This window comes from Sapajus apella, unplaced genomic scaffold (genome assembly GCF_009761245.1).
Source record: "Sapajus apella isolate SASKATOON/1434 unplaced genomic scaffold, GSC_monkey_1.0 scaffold6, whole genome shotgun sequence".
NCBI lineage: Eukaryota > Metazoa > Chordata > Mammalia > Primates > Cebidae > Sapajus > Sapajus apella.
The window spans coordinates 44,699,747-44,722,145 of NW_022436946.1; the positions used below are offsets into that span (position 1 = coordinate 44,699,747).

A 22,399-nucleotide genomic window follows, 5' to 3' on the forward strand; every position below is an offset into this window, starting at 1 on the left:
GGCTAGGCATGGCAGCTGGCATGGCAGCTCACACCTGTAATCTCAGCACTTTGGGAGGCCGAGGTGGGAGGATCACTTGAGTTCAGGAGTTTGAGATCAGCCTGGGCAACATAATGAGGCCTCTACTCTATAGAAAAAAAAAAAATTACCCAAGTGTGGTGGTTTATGCCTGTAGTCCCAGCTACTTGGGAGGCTGAGGTGGGAGCATTGCTTGAGCCCACTAGGTCAAGGCTGCAGTGAACCATGATGGTGTCAGTGTACTCCAGAGTAGGCAGCAGAGTGAGACCCTGTGTCAAAAACAACAACAAAAAATGTATTTAATAGAATATTTTGTTTTTTAATTAAACTATATCAAATATGGCTGTACATTGAATGTATCTGAGCTGTCTTTTAATATTGTTGTAGTTGTGGATCGGTGGAATGCTTGGTTTTGCTGTTAAAGAAAGGAGCAAATCCTAACTATCAAGATATTTCAGGCTGTACACCCCTTCATTTGGCAGCAAGAAATGGGTAACTATTTAGTTTTCTTAAGTGGCTTAAGTTGTATTATCAGTTATTCAACGCAGTTTGCCTTGGTTTGATGATTCCTCCTACACCCCCAATATTTACCTTGGGAAGAACTACAATATAATGATGTGCATATTTTATTTTCTATAATTTTTTTTGTCTCTCAAAGATATTGATGAGATTGTTCTTCTTTATAGTGGATCTTGAGTCATTATATTGAATTTTAAAATAGCTATCATATTTAGTAATTCATTAGATTGCTCACTAATTTCTTCTTGAAAATGAGTATGTAGAAGTTTATTATTACTTGTATTACAGTGACATTGTGTTTTTGAAAAGCATAATTTTCATCTCTTTTTTAGTGTGCTTTTTTTCTGCTAATCTTTTGTCACTCCTAACTCCATGGCTCACTTTGCAAATTGCTTGCTTAGATAATATTATTAATGGAATTATACACAGACTTAATATATTGTACACAGTTTATTTGTAATTATTTGTGGATGTAATGTACCACAGTAATCTTCCTAGATAGTAGGGTAGCTTACTCCTTTTAGTGCTAACATTAGTTTTTATTTGGTCTGACAAATCAGACTAAAATGATTGGAATTATATTTAAAAGGAAAACAAGTAGTTTTTGATTCAGGACTTGAAGAACTGATGTTTTATAAACCCTTTCAAACAGATACTTCTCTATGGAGTCCCGGCCTGTAATCCCAGCATTTTGGGAGGCCAAGACGGGTGGATCACCTGAGGTCAGGAGTTTGAGACCAGCCTGACCAACATGGCAAAACCCTGTCTCTACTAAACATAGAAAAATTAGCCAGGCATTGTGGCACATGCCTGTAAGCTTAGCTACTTGGGAGGCTGAGGCGTGGAAATTGCTTGAGCCCGGGAGGCTGAGACCTGAGAATTGCTTGAGTGCCCGGTTGCAGTGAGTGGAGATTGTGCCATTGCATTCTAGCCTAGATGACAGAAGAAACTCTGTCTCAAAAACAACAAAAACTAAAAAAAACTTCTCTATGGGTACGGTGTACAAATGCACTGTGTCTTTTTTTCTATTACTCTTGAAGATATTTTTGTTTCCTATTCAGAACCATGCTTCTAGATATTTGTATTAGCTGCCTAATAAGATGGATATGGAGCTAAAATTGTCCATTACATCAATCTGAGGCCAAATTTTTGCATATAAAGATTAAAACAGAACAACAACAACAACAAAAAAGACAAGTATAATAGTGCCTAGGTTGGAGAGGGGAAAGGCATAGTCCTTTGACCCTCTCTGATCTGCCCCATTTCCTGATTTAGCATGTGAGCCAGTTTAATTGTCCACAGTTCTCATAGGTTAACAATGTGTTGAATAAACAGTTGTTTTTATAATTAGCCATGTTAGGTATCTTGTAGTGTGTTACACCCAAGGTCATAGAGTAAATCATTCATTCCCTTGCTGAATTGATCTCAGGTGTAGGTACATTATCCCAGGTGTTGATAGGGTAGTGACAAAGGTCTTGAAAAGGTTACGTGTAGGAAAATATCTTAGTACTCTGTTTCAACAACTGTTGAAGAAAAGAGAGATTAGCGCAGAGCAGGGATTAAAAACTGCTATCATTTCATTAGGCAACTTAGTCATAAGACTTCAGTGTGAGACTTGAAAGACAGGATGTTCTTGATCTGCTAAAAAGAATTTTCATGTACTGTTTTTCAGAAACATAAAGTGGCACAGAGACAATAAATAGTTTTGATCACTATTTCTGTCAACAGTAATTGAAGACCATTATATTTTAAAGGTGAAGAAATATGGCAGATTCACATAGCCATTCAGCAAGAAGAAAAGGAATAAAAAGAATTCTTGATCCTCTCTTTACTTTGCATGCTTTTCTATTTCTATAAAGATTACTCTTGACATTTAATACTTAAATATTTTGGTTTTTATTATTTATTTAGTGGAAGCCTTGTACAACTTAGAGGTGCTCAGTGTTTGCTAAGTGACTTGAGTACTTCCTGTAGTGGCTGATGTTTTCAGAAATAGCTTTTTACTATAATTTCTTTGTGAGTTCATATTTATTCATACTGAAGTAGAAGTCATAGTAGAGTCCTGCCCATTTTGCGGTCTGTCTGTGTTTTGGGGCCAGCTTTTTGTTTTGTTCCCTCAGCTGTCATCAGATGGCTGCTATATTTCTCTTGGCCTGCTTTAGCATTTTTCTCTTTGCCATTAATGCTGTACTGGATTGCCCTCCTTTCCAAAAGAAGCCCCCTTAAGCTTCCACAGAGCACTTGGGTGACTGGTCCCTGTGTCATTCGGGTTACCATAATTTCCCTATAATTGGTGCACTATCTGAACAGGAATGTAGTTGCTTCCTTGTACAGGGTGATTCAGCATTGCTCATGCTTATGTGAGAATGTTAAAAGGAGAGGCTTTGAAATTATTGTGTATTCTTAGTTGCATTTTGGTCAGATTTGAAAGAAGAATTTTTAAAAAATTTTTTTAGGTGATTGTGAGCTCATAAAGGGTAGGGCCCATGTATTACATAGTATTTTAGTTCCTGTTAGCAAAATAGCCGCTCATTTATTGGGTTGATTTGACTTACTCAGATCTGGAAAGTAGTGATAATGGTTGCTCAATAAGAAAGATAGGATATATTTCTCTCTGATATTGCCCTGTACCTTTTGCAATTCATTTTTGGGAGGGGAAGCATTATAGATTACTGCTTTTCTTCCACAACCCCTACCCTAAACATTTTTTGGGTCTATTTCCCTGGCCCATTCCTAACTAACAATTTATTTTGGCTTTAGGCCAGTGGTCCATGATAGGCATTTGAAAGGTTTTAGAAATCCACCCATACTGGTATAGACACATGAACACACATTTAAACAGTGCATTTATTTTAATGGGACTATCTCATCTGTGGTCTCATGATTATTGAATATATATTTCTTAAGGTTTTCCTAACAATGTATCAGACAAAGGAACTTTGTAAATGTTTGATTTTGAAAGTTTACCCGAGCTTTATTTTCCTCCATTTCTTTAATGCTGATTTTAAATGACGTATTTCAAAAATCAAAGCAAGAAAAGTAACTTGCCAGTTCTTTTTTCTTAAAAGTTGTATTCAATCAATGAGAATTTTACCTATTATAATATTAAATATTAATAATCAAAAGTTTTATTGAGAGCTATGAGCCTGGCTATGCTTAGTACTGAGTTGATTAAAGAAATATGATATAATCCATGGCATGAAAATGTTTATGATCTAGTTGAATAAATAGTAATATGTATATATAAAATATACTCTATATATACCATATGCTATGTGTAGCATATGATTTAGATTAGTGCAAAAGTAATGGCGGTTTTTTGCCATTGAAAATAATGGCAAAAACTGCCATTAGTTTTGCATCAACCTCTTACTATATTACTACTGTATTTATTACATCGTATAATATGTATACAATACACATGTATTATATATACACTGTATTGTATATATTACTATTTACTCACTGGTCTATTTGCCAGTGAACTGTACACTTAAAAATGGTTATGATGGCAAATTTTATATGTGTTTTACCACAATACAAATAATGGAAAAAATAATGAGTCTATGCATCCCCCTTCTCACCCCCAGTGAGTAGAGGGATGCCTAGACATGCATTTTATTGATATTCTGATTATGTTTTTGTAACATTTTTGTGTTATCTTTTAAATATTTAGCTGTCAAGAATGTAGGATACAATGTTGAGACATAATTTTTCTCCATTTCCCTTCCATTAGTCTTATATTTTGTTATATTTCTAATGAATATTACTATTTCATAAACTTAGCCAATACTAGAAGTTTCTCTGCAGTTCGAATGATGATTTGTCCCAATGATATGAAAACCTGATTGTGCCATTGTTTTATCCTGTTATCTTTGAGTCATAGAAGCAGTTTTGTATTTTATATCAAATAGTGTTTGTTTAAATATTGTAGATATGGTGTGATATTGAAGATAAAGATATGTTTTGATGTCATCAGCTGTTATTGATTGTAGTTACTATTTCAGTAAATTAATTGTCATTTGCATATTTTTTTAGTACCAGTTATCCATGACTCTCTTTTCTTTTCAGGCAGAAGAAATGTATGAGTAAATTATTAGAATATAGCGCTGATGTCAACATTTGTAATAACGAAGGCCTTACAGCAGTAAGTGCTATCAATGTTATTTGATATTTTAAAATTACATTTTAGAAAATGATATTGAATGTGACAGTAAGGCAAAGTGTAGTACAAGTGTTTCTGCAAGTTACTTTTTTTTTTGAGACAGAGTCTCGCTCTGTTGCCCAGACTGGAGTGTGGTGGCATAATCTCAGCTCACTTCAGTCTCCGCCTTCTGGTTCAAGCAGTTCTTGTGCCTCAGCCATCCAAGTAGCTGGGATTACAGGTGTGTGCCACCATGCCCAGATAATTTTTATACTTTTAGTAGAGATGGGGTTTCACCATGTTGGCCAGGCAGGTTTCTAACTTCAGGCCTCAAGAGATCACCTGTCTCACCCTCCTAAAGTGCTGGGATTATATATGAGCCACCACCCCTGGCCTGTAAGTTTAGTGATTAAGAAGGTGCAGAATGATTTGAGATAAAGTTTTTAGCTATATTAAAAAAACAGGTTTTAGCTAAATTAAGACAAGTTATGGCTCACCATATTTCTCTTTTCTCCTTTTTAAGTTTATGACTTTCATTTATTTTGAAACTTATTCCTCTAGCCTTTGTCACTGACTTTCTTGCTGAGGTGTGTTAGGTGTTCATTATTAGAGAGCTGTTTTTCATTATGTTCTTTTAAGAACTTTTAATATGTTCATTGTAGAATTAGATGGCTAGTCAGAAAGGAAGAAAAAAGATGACAAAGGGAATGAACACTCCCTATATGCCTTGCACTCTAAGATAATCACAGTTTAAAAAAAAAACTTTGTATTTTTAGTAGAGATGGGGTTTCACCATGTTGGCCAGGCTGGTCTTGAACTCCTGACCTCAGGTGATCCACTCCCCGGCCTCCCCAGAGTGCTGGGATTACAGGCGTGAGCCACTGCACCTGGCCCAAAAAACCTTTTTTTAGAGACAGGGTTCCACAGTCACCCAGGCTGCAGTGCCGTGGCATGTTCATAGCTCACTGCAACCTCAAACTCTTGGGCACAAGAAATTATTTGGCATCGTCCTTCCAAGTAGCTGGGACTATAGGGGTGTGTCACTACACCTGGTTAGTATATTTTACGTTTTTTGGTAGAGGTGGGGTCTTGCTTTGATTCCCATGCTAGTCTTGAACTCTTGGCCTCAAGCAATCCTTTTGCTTCTGCCTCCCAAAGATATAATCACTGTTAACATTTTGTCCTATTATTAGACTTACATTTTATATAAAGTAGTGTTTGCCATTTTGCCGTATCACTTTCTTTGCAAAAATAAGTTTATATATTTTTTATTCACATGGAGGTGGTATGGGATACTGCTGAAGAGATTGTTGAAATCCCAGAGTTTTAAACAAATTGTCATTATTTAATAGAGCATTATTAATTTTAGAAGTAGAGATAACATAGAATGATGTGACTATTGAGCAGTTATTTTGAAATCATGGCACATGTTAAGTTTTGTTTATTAAATTATACATTCCTTTGAATACTATTTATATATTTTGAATCTTTTAATTTATGAATAAAGAATAATATTGAATATTTACTTACCATGCTGGTTTTCAAGGCCTTTATGATAAAAAATTTGGGGGTGAGGCATAGAAAAACAACTTTCCTAAGATTTTGAATGGCTTATTATAGAATAAACTCAATCATAATAATTGTATGGCATCTACAATTCCTGTAAAAATTCAGATTTTGTTATATATTAGTAATAATATACCATCTATTCTGTAAGGGAAGTCTGTATTCTGAATATCCATAGGATGCATAGTGACACGGTAGGTGCAACAGAGGCTTATGAAACCTTAGAAATGACATCGATCTTTCCTTAGGACACTAACCAGTTTCGGCATGATAAGATGTTCAGTGTTAATATAATCTGCTTTAATTGCGTAAGTTTTTAATTTGTTAAATTCTTCCCTTCCCTCTTGTACTTTAGGGGAGGTGGAATAGAAAATTTTTAAGAATTAAATTTTTATTTAACAAAATTATTCATGTATGTATTTAAAGAATCAAATATTCTACATGGCTTATAGAAAACAGTCTCTTGGACTTCCTCCCCAACCTCCCAACTTCCCACTCCCTAAACAACTTCTCTCAGCTATTTTAATGGATTTAAAAGTGTTATCTCTGTATATCTAAATATGCTAAATGTTACTTCTTGGTTTTTTGGTTGTAGGCATCACCTATTGACTTTCTGGAAGATGAAATTATTGTTCTCTTTTTCAGCTCCTCCTCCCATCCTGTTGTATATAAGCACATTTCCCTTGAATCCTTGAAATAAAATCACTGTAATTTTAGTTAGGTCATTTTTGGTGTGTGTTTTTATTTTTTTGACTACATGAAAACTATTCATAGTTAAGCCAAATAGTTGGTTATAGTTGCTTTCTTTTCTTGTATAACATTTTATTTTCCCTGTAGTTAATGATTGCCTTTTTAAAAAAATTGAGATAATTGTAAATTCACATGAAGTTCTAAGAAATAATGCAGAGAGATCCCCTGCACTTTTTGCCTAGTTTCCTCCGTAAAATTTTGCAGAACTGTATTATAATATTACAATACAGACATGGACATTGGTACAATCCATCTTAATAAGATTTCTTCAGTTTTATTTTATTTTTTTGAGACAGAGTCTTGCTCTGTTGTCCAGGCTGGAGTGCAATGGCACTGTCTCAGCTCACTGCAACTTCCACCTCCTGGGTTCAAGTGATTCTCCTGCCTCAGCCTCCTGAATAGCTGGGACCACAGGCGTGCACCATCATGCTTGGCTGATTTTTGTATTTTTAGTAGAGATGGGGTTTTACCATGTTGGCCAGGCTGGTCTCCAGCTCCTGACCTCGGGTGATCCACCTGCCTTGACTTCCCAAAATGCTGTGATTACAGGTGTGAGCCACTGTGCCTGGCCTTCCTCAGTTTTAATTGTATGTGTGTGTATGTTTATGTATATTAAGTTCTATTCAGTTTTATTACCTGTGTAGGTTACCTATCTAGTTTTATTACCTGTGTACATGGTAGGTTTTTGCCACCATAGTCGATATTCTGAACATTTCTAACACCACAAAAGATATGTGTTGTTGCCCTTTTGCAACCATACCTTTCCCTTTGTCCTTCACATCCCATGGCTAACTCATGGCAGCCATTAATTTGCTCTCCATTAGTCATTTCAAGAACGTTACAGGGATGGAATTATATTGTCTGGAACCTTTGGGGATTGGCTTTTTTTGTTCATCATATTCCCTAGAGACTTATCTAGGTTATACTTATCAATAGTTTGTTCCTTTGTAATGCTGAGTAGTATTCCATCCAGTAGTGGATGCACCACCATTTGTTTGACTATTCGCCTATTGAAAGACATCTGGGTCACTTCTGGTTTGGGGCTATTATGAGTAAAGCTGTTAGAAACATTAGGGTACACATTTTTGTGTGAACATAAGTTTTCGTTTTTCTGGGATGAATGTCCAGAAATGCAGTTGTTTTCTATAGTGGCTATACTAATTCACATTCCCACCAACAGTGTATTAAGGGTTCCTGTTTCTTGACATCCTTGCCAGCATTTGTTATTGCCTGTCTTTTGGATATAAACCATTTTAACAGGGGTGAGATGATACCTCATTGTAGTTTTGATTTGCATTTCTTTGATGATCAGTGATGTTGAGCCCCTTTTTATATACCTGTTTTCCGTTTTTATATCTTTTTTTTTTATTTGAATGTAAACAGCTCTGGGCATGGATATATCTTCTTTTGAGAAGTTTCTAAGATCTTTTGTTCATTTTTTAATTGAATGATTTTTTTTTCTTTTTCCTTTTTTTTACTATAGAGTTGTTTGAGCTCCTTATATATTCTAGTTATTAATCCCTTGTCAGATGGATAGTTTGCAAGTATTTTCTCCCATTCTGTAGGTTCTTTACTTTGTTGATTGTTTCCTTTCCTGTGCAGAAGCTTTTTAACTTGAAGTGATCCTGTTTTTCTGTTTTTGCTTTGGTTACTTTTGCTTTTAGTCAAAAGCAAATTCACTCAAGGGATATTACTCAAGAAAGCCTTGCTCAGACCAATGTCCTGGAGGGTTTCCCCAGGATTTATTTTAGTGTCTTATTTTAGTAGTTTCATGTCTTAGATTTACGTTTTTAATTCATTTTTATTTGATTTGTGTATATGGCAAGAGATACAGGGTCTAGTTTCATTCTTTTGTGTATGGATATCCAGTTTTCCCAGCACCATTTATTGAAGATACTGTCCCTACCCCCAATGTGTGTTCTTGGCACCTTTGTAGAAAATGAGTTCACTGTAGATGCGTGGATTTATTTCTGGATTCTCTGTTCTGTTCCATTGGTCTGTGTATCTGTTTTTAAACCAGTATCATGTTGTTTTGGTTACTGTAGCTCTGCAGTATACTTTGAAGTCAGGTAATGATATTCCTCCAGTTTTGATCTTTTTGCTCAAGCTGACTTTTGCTATTCTAGATCTTTTGTGATTCCATATAAACTTTAGAATTATCTTTTCTATTTCCATGAAGAATATCATTGGTATTTTGATAGATATTTTGAATCTATAGATTGCTTTGAGTAGTATGGATGGTTTGACAATATTGATTCTTTCAACCCTTAAACATGGAATATCTTTCCAATTTGTGTGTGTGTACTTCTTCGGTTTCTTGCATCAGTGTTTAGTAGATTTAAGTTTTCTTTGTAGAGATCTTTCACTTCTTTGGTTAAGTTGATTCCTAGGAATTTAATTTGTAGCTGTCATACGTGGGATTACTTTCTTTTTTTTCAGGTTGTTTGCTGCTGACATAGGAATGCCACTGATTTTTGTATGTTGATTTCATATCTTGCGACCTACCTATTTACCAGTTCTAATAGTTTCTTGGTGGAGTGTAGGTTTTTCCAAATACAAGATCTTATCATCTGCAGACAAGAATAATTTGACATCTTTCTAGTTTGAATGTCCTTTTTTCCTTTCTTTTGTCTGATTGCTCTAGGACTTCCAGTATTTAATAATGGTGTTAACAGGGTCTTTTGAAGAGCAAAATTTAATTTTGAAGCCAAATTGATCAGTTTTTTGCATTATGGATCATGCTTTTGGTATCAGGAACTCTTTGTCTAGGCCTCGATCCTGTAGATTCTCCTATCTTTTTTTCTAAAATTTTCATGGTTTTGTGTTTTACGTTTAAGTCTATGATCTCTTTTGAGTTAATATTTGCATAAGATATGAGGCTTAGGTCAAGGTTTACTTTTTTTTTTTTTTTTTTGCCTGTGAATGTCCAGTACCTGCTTATTGAAAAGGTTGTCCTTCCTGCATGAATTTGGTTTTGCATCTGTCTCAAAAATCAGTTGGGCATATTTGTGTGGACCCACTTCTGGACTTTATATTCGTTCCACTGATCTGTGTGTCTCTGCTAGTCTCTCTGCTAATACCACACTGTCTCGATTACTGTAGCTGTAAGTCTTAATACCAAGAAGAATAAATAATTCCTCTCACTTTATTTTTCTTTGTCAAGATTGTGTTAGCTATTCTGGTTCCTTTGCCTTTCCGTATAAATTTTAGAATAAACTTGTCTATGTCTACAAAAGAACCTTGCTGGGATTTTGATTAGAGTTGCTTTAAACTGGCAGAATTGTTATCTTTACCGTATTGATTGAGTCTTTCAATCCATAAGCACAGTATTATCTCCACACTTACTTAGGTCTTTGATTTCTTTGATTAGAATTTTATACAGCACAGTATAGGGCTTTTGTGCATGTTTTGGTAAGCATATAACTATTTCATTTTCTTTGGCATAATTGTAAATGACGTGTTTTTAATTTGAGTTTACGCATGTTCAGATAGAAACGCAATTGGTTTTTGTGTGTTATGTATCTTGCAATCTTGCTGAACTCACCTATTAGTTCTAGGTGATTTTTGGGAAATTGCTTGGGTTTTGCTTCATAGACAGTCAGGTTTTCTGCACGTAGAGACTGTTTTATTTATTTATTTATTATTTTGACACAGAGTCTCACTCTGTCACCCAGGCTAGAGTGCAGTGTTGCCATCTAGGCTCACTGCAACTTGCGTCTCCTGGGTTCAAGTGATTCTCCTGTTTCAGCCACCTGAGTAGCTGGGATTACAGGTGTATGCCAACATGCCCAGCTGATTTTTATATTTTTAATAGAGATGGCGTTACACCATGTTGGCCAGGCTGGTCCTGATCTCCTGACCTCAGGTCATCTACCCGCATTGGCTTCCCAAAGTGCTGGGATTATAGGCATGAGCTACCATGCCAGGCTTTTATTTTTTTTCTTTCCAGTTTGTATGTCTTTTATATCTATTTCTTGCCTTACTGCAGGTTTATTAAAGTTTTCTCGTAACTTACTAATTCATTACCAAAGTCTCTTTCAGCTTTGTAAATATCCTCTTAATATGTAGTCAGTACCTTTCATGTCCTTGATTATGTCTTGGAGGAGTCTCTTAAGGAGACTTTTGTGCTCTCTTGGCTGGATTGGTTGTACCTAGGTCTGGCCACACAGTTGTTTGGAACGTCTCCTCATCATCATCCTGGGGATTCCTTTGCTTTTTTCTTGCTTTGGGTTCTCTGTTATGTGGGTCTCATATCTGTCTTTTCTGATAACTGACCTGCCACTTTGATGGAGCGCAACCCGGACAGTTTCCTGAGAAAAAGGGTGCATGGGATATGTGTTGCCACCTTGCATGTTTGAATATGACTTGCGTCTTTGAGTCTGTCTGATTATGCAATTGACAGTTTAGCTGACAACCTAGGTGAGACATCATTTTTCCTTAGAATTTTGAAAGCATTGCTTTGTTGTCTTCTAGCTTTGTTTTGAAGTTTAGTACTATTTTGATTATTGATTCTTTATATGAAACCTGTTTTGATTTTTCTCTCTAGAAACTTACAGAACTACTTTGTCCTTAGTGGTCTAAAATCCTATGATTATTATGTCTTGGTTTGGATTTATTTTATCCATTTGGCTGGATAAGAGTATTGAGACCCTATCAACCTGGAATTTCATATAATAGGAACTTATGAGAAATATTCATAAATTATTACTTTCATCATTTCCTTTTCTGACTTTCTCTGTTTTATTTTTTCCTCTAACCTCTATTATTTGAATATTAGACCTATTCACACTAGCCCTTTACTTTTCCTACTTTTTCTCATTTCTTCATTTATCTTTGTACTTTGAGGGAGACTACCTCAGTATTATCTAAATCTTCTTATGAGTTTGCATGTCTCTATCATAGTATTAATTTCCAGGAGTTTTTTTTTCCCTTGTCTCTTTCAAAAAATAGTATCCTGTTCTCATTTCAGGGATGCCATCAGTATGTTCTCTCTCTGACAGTATTAAATATAGTGTTTTCTTGAATATTCATGGCTCTTTTTTCCCCCACCTTTTGCTTTAAAAAAAAAATTGTATTTTGTCTTTCAAATTAGATGGGTTTATCAAATGTTTGATGGGAATGGAAAAAAGCTATTTGAAGGCTGTCAGCACGAGTGAGGTTTGTTCATTAGGGGCTTCAGTGTAGGGTGATCTCCTTGGGCATTTGCCTCTTGGACTTTTCCAGTGTTGATTTCTTTAGGCATTTACTCTTGAGCTGGTCAGATGTCTCAGAGAAGACTCTTCCAACTGCCTGCAAGATGTTAACGGTCTGGGTGCTGGTTAGAGAAGACTGCTCTGTAAAATCAATATTCAGTGTTTAAACTTGCACTAATCTGCCCTTTTTAGTGTGGTATTCTTGGTTCAGTGTGCCTGGTGTCTCTTACCTAGATACTGTTTTCAAGCTTCTTGCATTCTCTCTGATTGAGGAGGGGCTGTTAGTGGCCTTGCACAGTTGGGGAGGGATAGAGATATGAGGCTCTAAATCTTATTCAATAAACTTTCAACCTCTTTTCAAGGGGTGCATGGTTCTTACTATTGATTCTTAATCCTTTTGGGAGTCCTATGATCTGAATCACATTTTTGAGGGTACTGGGGTAGCTTTCTGACAAGTCAACAAGTGTAATCTGACAAGATAAAAACATCATCTACTTTCTTTGCTTACAAAACTTGTTATTCTCTTCTCTGTATCTTTACGGATCTTTATGGATTCTTTAAGGAAATACTCTTTCCTATTATTTCAGTGGGGTTTAGGGAAGAAGAGGCTGATGCATGTATTAAACTTGCCATTTTAAAACAGGGATTTCATGATTTTCTTTTAAAAGAAAAAAAAATCTTGTGAAAAATTCATAGATAGCATAGTCCAAAGTTTTAACATTGATTATCTTTGAGTGGTAGACTTATAGGTGTTTTATGCATATTTTTATCCTCCTTTTTTAAATTTATGTAAGATACATGTGTTACTTGTAAAATACAGGAAGTAAGGAATGTGGCATTACTATGTTAACTACTTTTTAACTTATGTTTGATTCTGAGGAAGGAAAAATATCTAACACCTTTTCTCCAGAGATAAGCTATGCCATAGGGTCCAGGATTATCTAAGAAGCAGAGTATTTGATGATTGTGAGCTGGGCATACTTATTATTTTGAACCATTGTGAGTTATTTTAAAACAGTTTTTCTTTTTCTGAGGCAGGGTCTCACTCTGTCACCCAGGTAGGAGTGCAGTGGCATAATCATAGCTCATTACAGCCTCAAACTTGTGGGCTCAAGGGATCCTCCCACCTTAACCTCCTGAGAAGCTAGGACCATAGGTGTATGCTACCATGCCCAGCTAAGTTTTAAAAATTTTTTTGTAGAGACAGGTCTTGCTACATTGACCAGGCTGATCTTGATCTCTTTGCTTCAAGCAATTCTCCTGCTTCAACTTCCTAAAGTGCTGGGATTACGAACATTAGTCACCACTTCCAGCCCCATTGGGTTCTTGATTTTGAAATATGTAGTGTAATCTGCATCTTGATACAGAAATTTTCCTCATGTGAAACCTAGTTTCAGCTACTTAAGAGACTGAGGCAGGAGGATCACTGGAGCCCAGGAATTTGAGTCCAACCTAAACAACATAGCAAGACCCCAACTCTAAAAAAAAACCCAAACCTATAAATTTTAAAAAATTTTAAAAAGGGAAAAATTACATGGACTTAAAATATCTTTAGTTTTAAACAATTACATGGACTTAAAATACCTTTAGATTTGCATGAGTAAATCATGCTCAGCTGAGAAATAACATTATTTATCTGCTGTTTTTATATAAAACACTCTCACACAAATGTTAAGTAATGAAATGGCTTCACAGATACACTGGCTGGCTGTGAATGGGCGGACAGAACTACTCCATGACCTTGTGCAGCATGTCAGTGATGTTGATGTTGAGGATGCCATGGGGCAGACAGCACTGCATGTTGCCTGCCAGAACGGTCACAAGACGGTAAGTTCAGCCATGAGGACTTTAAGCTGCATGTGTTAATTTTTAAAAATTGAATTCATGAAAAGCTTTTTACTATGCATATTTGGCTACATGAAACATTATAGCAAAATCTTATTTTCTGCATTATATGGACTTTTTATTTTTTGAGACAGTGTCTCACTTTATTACCCTGGAGTGCAGCAGTGGGATCCTAGCTCACTGCAGCCTTAAACTCCTGGGCTGAAGCAGTCCTCCCGCCGCAGCCTCCCGAGTGGCTGGGATTACATGCGTGAACCACTGCACCTGGCCCATATAGACGTCTGATTAATATATTCTATTATTAATATATTATATACTTCTGATAATGAGTAGAGGAAATAGAAAATAGTGCTTTTGGGCTGGGAGCAGTGGCTCACACCTGTAATCCCAGCACTTTGGGAGACTGAGGCGGGTGAATTACTTGAGTTCAGGAGTTCAGCTTGGGCAACATGGCAAAATCCCATCTACTAAAAATACAAAAAAATTTAGGTGGATATGGTGGCATGTGCCAGTAGTCCCAGCTATTCCAGAGGCTGAAGTGGGAGAATCGCTTGAGCTCAGGAGTCAGCAGTTGTAGTGAACTGAGATTGTGCCAATATACTCCAGTCTGGGTGACAGAGTGAGATCCTGACTCAAAAAAAAAAAAAAAAAAAAAAAAAAAAAATAGTGCTTTTATATCTGTTCAAAATATTTATAATTTGTATTTTGATTTTATTTTTGATTCCTATGTTTTAATAGCTGAATATACTAAAATTTTAAATGTAGTATATTCACATTTAATTTTAAATTTATCATATTTATTCTGTTCTCAGTTTTGGCAAATAAAACTTCATATTGTATTTTATCTTTTGCCCTTAAGCCTCAATTTTGGGGTTTAGATAGTGAGGAAAGTGAGCAGTGACACTGGTTGAATAGTATGAGTCAGATTATCCTATTTTTCTACTTTCATTGTATATGGTACAAGTAACAGTTCTTTCCTTTTCTGTTTTTTTTCATTTCTTTGCTTTACTTCTTTCTTTTCTTTCTTTCTTTTTTTTTTTTTTTTTTTGAGATGGAATATTGCTTTGTCACCCAGACTAGAGTGCAGTGGCACGATCTCAGCTTACCACCATCTCTGCCTCCTGGGTTCAAGTGATTCTTGTGCCTCAGCCTCCTAAGTAGCTGGAATTATAGGTGTGTGCCACCACACCCAGCTAATTTTTGTATTTTTAGTAGAGACGGGGTTTTTCCATGTTGGCCAGGCTGGTTTTGAGCTCCTGGCTTCAAGCAATCTGCCTGCCTCGGCCTCCCAAAATGCTGGGATTACAGGTGTGAGCTACTGTGCTTGGCTATTTTCTTTCTTACTCTAGGTTTCTAAAATCATGTATTTGTTTTTTGACAATGCTTTCCTGTTATTCCTGTGTCCAGACATTTGGCTTTTGAAATTGCTATTTCTCTCTCATTAGGAGACTTTAGTGCCATATATAAAGATTGAGAATTTAAAGTTTTAGATTGAATTTATGCTTTGCTATAATTTTCTACCCTGTTTATATTTTTCAGGTTTTTTTTTTTTTTGACATTTAACATTATTGGTAATAGAATGTACAGGTGTGTGCCAGTAGTCTCAGCTACTTGGGAGGCTGAGGTGGAGAGGATGCTTTTAGCCCAGAAGTTGTGGGTTATAGTATGCTATGCTGGTTGGATGTCCATACTAAGTTTGGCATTGTTGTATCCAAGCGAGTTAGAAGGAAAGCACCATGCTCTGAGTTCCAAATTAAGAGTCCTTTATTAATTAGCTGGTGACTGAGAGATGAGAGTCAGCTAACGCTCAGAATTCTCTCGGCTGGAGGAAGGGGCTTGATTTCTTTATACCTTCATTTAGTTAGGGGAGGGGGAGCTTAGCTGAAGCAGAATTTCACAGAAGGGAACAAGCAAGTTAGATAAGGAAGCTGGTAACCAGGGGTCAGGAGATTCCCAGGATTGTTGGTTGCTAAGGGTATTTCCATACAATCATCAAGGGGGGGTGGCGGGGGGAACTTTTCATACAATCAGTCACCAAGGAAGGTGTTCACAATAGTAGGTAGACTCACCAAGCAGGATGCAGTTACAGTGGTTACAGGTACTATGAACAATGTGAACCACTCTTAATGGTTCAAAGCTTTGAGTGCAGCGTGACCCAGTAATGTACCTGAGGGGGCCGAGGCAGGAACGGAGAAGCCAAGTGGGAGCCTACCGCCAAGATGGAGTCAGTTAGGCTAACACAGCCTAGGCTATTACAGTCCCCACTTGTGGTTTTGGAGAGTCAAAGCATTGACTCTTCAGTTACAACAAGGTGGTTATAGTGGCTTTTGAGATACCTAAGTTTGACAGAATTTATACACTGCCTTATGAAAGCGAGGAGCCAGTTTAGTATACAGGGCCCAAAGATTAAGCCTCATAGGAGGAGAAGACGAACTGGAGCCCATGGCTAAATACTTTAATAACTGGGCTATTAAAGTTTAATAAAGTTTAATAACTTTAATAGCCCAGTTATTAAAGTAGCTAGCCATGGGCTCCAGTTAAACATCCTTCGGTACCATGGGGTGTTCTCCCGCTCCTGTTGGCGTTTATCTAAATTTTCTTGAACTCTTTTAAGAGTGTCTTTTATGACTCCAGATTGGTTAGCATAAAAACAACAAGCGCTTTTTCCCAAAGCAGCACATAAACCTCCTTAAGCGAGGAACAGTAAAGCTAAACCTCGTCAGAGCAACTTCAGCTAGGGATTTTACCTGGGTATGTAACATATTTATGGCTGACTGTAGATTTCTTAAATCAACATCTACCTGTTTTGATAGGGACATTAGTCCAGTTTTTCCTGGACAAGAGCATCAGTGCCAATAGCTGCTGACCCAGCTACGCTAAGGCCAGCCAGAAGGGGCACAAGGGGTGGGACAGCTCTGTGGGTCCTGGAATGCAGTTCAGGGGGAGCGATGAGGAGTTGTCCTTCTGGTCTGCTGTACACATAGACCTGGAGAAGCACGTGAACCAACATGCATAGGACAGGTCCAGGTTCAGTTCCACCCACTGATGCAGCAGGTGAGGCCTGAGGTGCAGGCCAGCCAAGTACTGTTGGGTGCCTGGTAGGAGACTGAGGGGTTTAGGGAAGTACGTAGAGACTCGTTACATGTAGCCTGAAAAGGAGAAGCAGACAGTTTATACCCATTGCTAATTAGGCAGGTGGCGTTTCCTGCCACATCCCCTAGTGTAAGAGAATGGGGAGAGTGCCCTTTCCAAGCAGGAGTGAGTCCTTCTTTGGGGAACTTTTGACATACACCAGGTCACTGGGATGGAAAATGTGGTAGGGCCTGCTTTGGTCAGGAACTGGATTAGGGTGTGCTCCCTGGGCGAGTGACTGGATGATGTCTTGAACCTGTTGGAGAGACTGTAGGAACTAACCAGTTAGCTTGGGTTGTTTCTGCTAGATGGGTATTTTTTAAGCTTAGGCAAGATAGGGGGAGCCCTCCCATACATGATTTCAAAAGGAGAGAACCCCGCCTTGTAAGGGGTATATCTGACTCCAAGAAGGGCTAAAGGAAGGAGATTTGTCCAATCCTCACCAATCTCCAAGATAAATTCTGTAAGAGTACTTTTTAAGGTTCTATTTGTGTGAATATGGTGACCTCTCAGGAGAAGGGACTATTAGGTTGCCTGAGGAGAGGTGAACCAGACCAGGTCAGAAACAGAGCACGTCAAGAACCTCATGTTGGTCAGTTTTTGGGATCATGCCAGTGAATTGCCACTGTACCTCATCTCTTAAAAAAAAAAAGAGAATGTAATTTATTTTCTTGCTGACCATAATAATGACAAAACCAACTGAAAACAAAATCAGTACCATTAACTGCAAGGATACAAAGTTTGTTTATTTATTTTTGTTACAGACTTTCTGAGTCTTATGTCTTGTTAGGAGAATTTCTAGTGGAATCTGGGTTTTTATCTCTTCAAACACTTTTTCCTTAACCTTGTTTCAGGATGTATAATCACAAATTCACAGAATGTTGGACTTCTTCAAGACAGGTTGACGTTGTCTTATGTTTGACAAGTTGTTGGAAAAATGGAGGGATGTATGATTCTTTTTCTGTTTCGTGGATTTTTTTCTGAATACCAGTGTTCATGTGCACTTTTTGTCTTTTATCATCTGAAAACTAACCCAGTATTTTCAAGTATATTCTTCTCATTAGATTTACTAGAGTCAACATTATTAAATTTAAAAATTATTATATGTGGGAAAAAAAAAAGATCTGAAATGTCCTAATCTTGAGTGCTTCAGATTTTTAAGGCACTATTGCATATTAGAGAATGAGTCTAGCTGATAGCTCTCAGAAGGCAGAAGAGTACCTACTTTAACATAAATACCCTCAGCTATAACAGATAAGCAGAGTGTCATTTAGTAAGACTTGCACACCCTATCTGGTGTCCAGGAACTTGGATAGGAAAAATACTGGGATTCAGATTAGAAAAAGATCTATAAAAGCTAATCTTAGCTGCTTTGAACTAGTATAGAAGCAAGAATTACTAAGAAAACCTTGTTCAAAACATGTGCATTACAGGCTGCATTAAAACTTTAGAATTGCCTTCTGAAGTTATTGAAAATTAGGTGGTATAATATACTCCATATGGTTTACAACCTAAAGCAAGTGTGGTAAAGTAATGGAGAATTCCTCATAGTCAGATGCCTTTGAACAATTGTATTCTCAGAAGATTTATAGGAAGCCTGACTTCATTATGGTGATGAGTTTCACAGAATGAGGTTTTGCAGGCAGAGTACAGGAGGAAGGGTCCAAAAAGTCATGTTGATTTGTGGTTGATTATAATTACCAATGGGATTCATTCTGTCATAGTTGGTCAGTTATAGTTATCCGCAATGATCATATGCAGGTAAAGGGAATGCTTAGCACTGATTATTTTCGGAATCCTTGTTATCTATAATGATCATATAAAGGTAAAGGGAATGCTTAGCACTGATTATTTTTTAAATCATTGTATGTATTTTTCAGTTAGGACAAGAGGGAATCTTGAAAAATTAGTCTATTTCTTTGCCTCCTGGCTGAATTATAGTTCTAAAAATCTGTGGTCATAGTTGTGCTAATACTGGCTGTTTCAGAATTGCTCATACATTTCTAGGACACGTTCACATCTCAGTGTATAAGTGTATTGTTTTATGTGATTTACTGGGCTATGAAATATGATGTTATTATAGGATAAGCATTACTGATTTTTTAGAAACCCTTGTATATCTTTCCATAAGTTGAACACTGAGTGTGTAATGCTTTGTCAGGTATCCTAGTGACTCATGGCAAGTCGAATGGCCTTTCTGTTGTCTCAGAGTAGCCACTTCTTGCATAAATTCATCAAAAAGTCTTCAGAACCCATGTCCATGTAGATATATACCAGTGCATGTAAGTTTCAAGATTTTATTTTTAAGCTTAGAAGTTTACATAATTCTGATTATATATATTTTATAGAATACGATAGAAAACTTTAAATGGGAAAGAAACTCCATTAAAAAATAAACCGCATCAGCTCTTTTCAAAGAGGCATGGATGATAAATCCTTTGAAGTTTGCCTTCTAATCTCATTTTAGAGTAAATCTGAGGAGTACATGAAAACATTTTGAGCAACTAGCTAAGCGCCCTGAAGCTTTGTAGAATATATAATGAAATGCTGTATTCTTGCTTCAATGACAAGAAGTGCTTTTTCAAATTTATATTACATTTTTTAAGGATAAAAGATTTGGAAGAAAGATTAATTTTTTGTCATAATTAAGAAATTGAGTTATATTATGATTTTATATATATGCAACTGTTGCGTTAGAGGTAAAGATAATAAAGATCTCATTTTCCTCTTGTTGGAAGGAAGTTGTTTGGGCAGTTGAAGAGTGAACTCTGTTTTTTGTCATTGTAGCATAATAGTACCATTATTTTAAACTACTTCTATCCTTATTTAAATAATGATGGGATGAAATAAATCACAAATTCTTAATAATTTTATTTTTATATAACTTTTCTTAGATCAACTGTTTAACTCCATTCTTGGCTGTATAATATCAGAGTACTGATGTGTCTTCGGATACTAATTTCAAAACATCATTTCAGAGTTTGGTTATTCAACTGGAGATGATATAATTTTACTGGTGATATTAAGAAAATGTTGTGAATCCTTTGGAAGGCATTTAACAGCAATAATAACTACTGGCTGCTATTATGATTGTTATTAATATGCATGATGTCATTCTGTAAAAGTACACAGATTACTATCTAGACCTTTTATTCATTTATGCTTATACAAGAAGCTGGGCCCAATGTGTTGTTTGATTTTTAACTTCAGTTTTAGAAAGTTGAGTAAAACCTAACACTGTTTTCTGTAGGTATAACTTACTAACACTTTTTGGACCATAAATTAAACCTAGTTTTTGGTAACTTTTTCTATAAGAATGTGTTGAAATGCCAGAAATGATTGATTACAGTCTTCTTGGAATAACATGGATTTAGAAACCCTAGAGAACTGTCAAATGGTTCAGTCTAAATTTCTGTAAGTTAGATTGCATGTCAGGATTAGTTAGGGACTAATCTGTAATTTATTTAAAAATAAATTTCATTTTTATCAGAATAAACCTTATTTTCTTAAGTTTATCTAACTAAATACAAAGCTTCACAAGTAATATAAAATGATAGTTGAACTCTTAGTATTAGACTATCTTAGTATTAGAACTGACTGCATTTTTTTTTACTAAAATCATAGGCTTATTAAGGAACAGTGCTCAGCTATGTTCAGTCAGCTCTCTTGGTATCTTTAGCCAGCTTCCAAGTTTTTCATCCAGTTACTAGACAGCCGTGCAAACTTAATTGAAAACATTTTCCAGACATTAATTAGATTCAGCCTTGAGCCACAAAGGTAGGTAGACTAACATTTCAGAGTATATTTCTAGGTTCAGAGTAATTTTATTTATTCTAGTGCTAGAATTCTCCTTTAATCACTTCTAAGAAGTTGAAGCAATAGTAGAAAGTTCTCTTTTTTAAAGTAAAGTGGTAACACTGTTACTTTTATAACACAACTAGACAATAGTGATTTTTGATGGATGCTGTGTAATAGTTCAAAGTTCTCAGTAGGTGAAGGTGGACAGGTTTCTAGAGACCTGTGTAAACCAGTCACTGATTAATGAGTTGGGAGTTTTTGTTAGTGTATAAGTTATGTGTGCATTGCCATAACTCATGTCATCAGAATTATTTTTAATAAAAAAATTAAGGACACTTTTTTTGTTTGTTCTCCATTTAGCTAGTGATAATACCACAACTTTGATTTTTACTTAGAGTTTTATTATTGAATATCTATTCCTTTTTACTGTGATCAGTGTTTTGAGAGTTGACATTGATAAAGTAGGGCTGCCTTGGATTTCTTACTTTGTAATTTATCAGTGTATTGGGCACAGGTGGTCTTGGTTAGTCACTGCTTTCAATTAAATGACTTGAGATTGACCTACACATTAGTTTTGTACGTTCATTTTCCACTCAGGATATTGTTTTATCACTTGAAAGGTTATGAAGTCTGTTGAAATATGTTGTTTCTTCTTGAGGATGTCTTGAGGGCCATATGAAAATCCCTATGTTTTTCTTTTTTGGTTCCTCTGCGACGGTTTCTTATTTTGTAAGGAGGAGGGAGAAACCCCATTCTAGATAATCAATGACTAGGAGAACAATTTTTTTTTGTAGGGAGTGGAGGGGTGGAGTTGGGCAGGGAATTTGCAATTCTAAATTTTTAAAAAAGTGTCTTTCGTCTATCCGGTTTTAGGCATATAAAATGATTTCAGTTCAGTGTAGCTCTTAAAATTATATTAACTCGAAAAATATATAGGTAATCAGCTGTCAGTCACATATTTATATTGGCATGCTTTACATGTTTACATTTAGTAAATTGTAAGCTAACTGTGCTAAATTTTAGCAAGTAAATAAGAAGCCATAACATTTTAAGAGTAGAAGTTATGAGCATCATTTTAAATCACAATTGTTATGCTTTTTATGGACTTCATGGCTTACAGATCAGTGCACAGTTTTCACAAAATTATTTTGTGTAGGATTTTAGGGGCAAGAAATTTGCTATAATAAATTGAATCAAAATCCTAGAAAATTCTGGTTTATTTTTCTGGATAGCACTGATCACCATCTAGCATATTACAAGTTTTGTTTATTTACATCTTGTCACTTTATCTTCCTTTTCCACTATAAATTTTGTAAACGCAGGGATTTTTGTCTGTTTTGTTCATTGTTGTAACTCAAGTATCTAGAGTAGTTCATAGCACATAATTTAGAGCAGTGGTCCCTAAGGTTTTTGGCACTAGGGACTAGTTTCGTGG

At 36.0% G+C, this 22,399-nt stretch overlaps 1 protein-coding gene across 6 annotated transcripts in view; it reads left to right on the forward strand.

Moving 5' to 3' along the window:
* HACE1 (HECT domain and ankyrin repeat containing E3 ubiquitin protein ligase 1) overlaps window positions 1-22,399 on the forward strand; it is a 101,557-nt gene that overhangs the window by 9,904 nt on the left and 69,254 nt on the right. For 3 of the 6 annotated variants that reach the window (XM_032275166.1, XM_032275164.1, XM_032275161.1), the window contains exons 4-6: window positions 406-510; window positions 4,609-4,684; window positions 13,885-14,016. In XM_032275166.1, the coding sequence (XP_032131057.1) occupies window positions 13,904-14,016 (113 nt within the window). In that variant the 5' untranslated portion in view covers window positions 406-510; window positions 4,609-4,684; window positions 13,885-13,903. The remainder of the gene's footprint in view (window positions 1-405; window positions 511-4,608; window positions 4,685-13,884; window positions 14,017-22,399) is intronic. The other 3 variants (XM_032275163.1, XM_032275167.1, XM_032275162.1) reach the window with 2 other exon arrangements.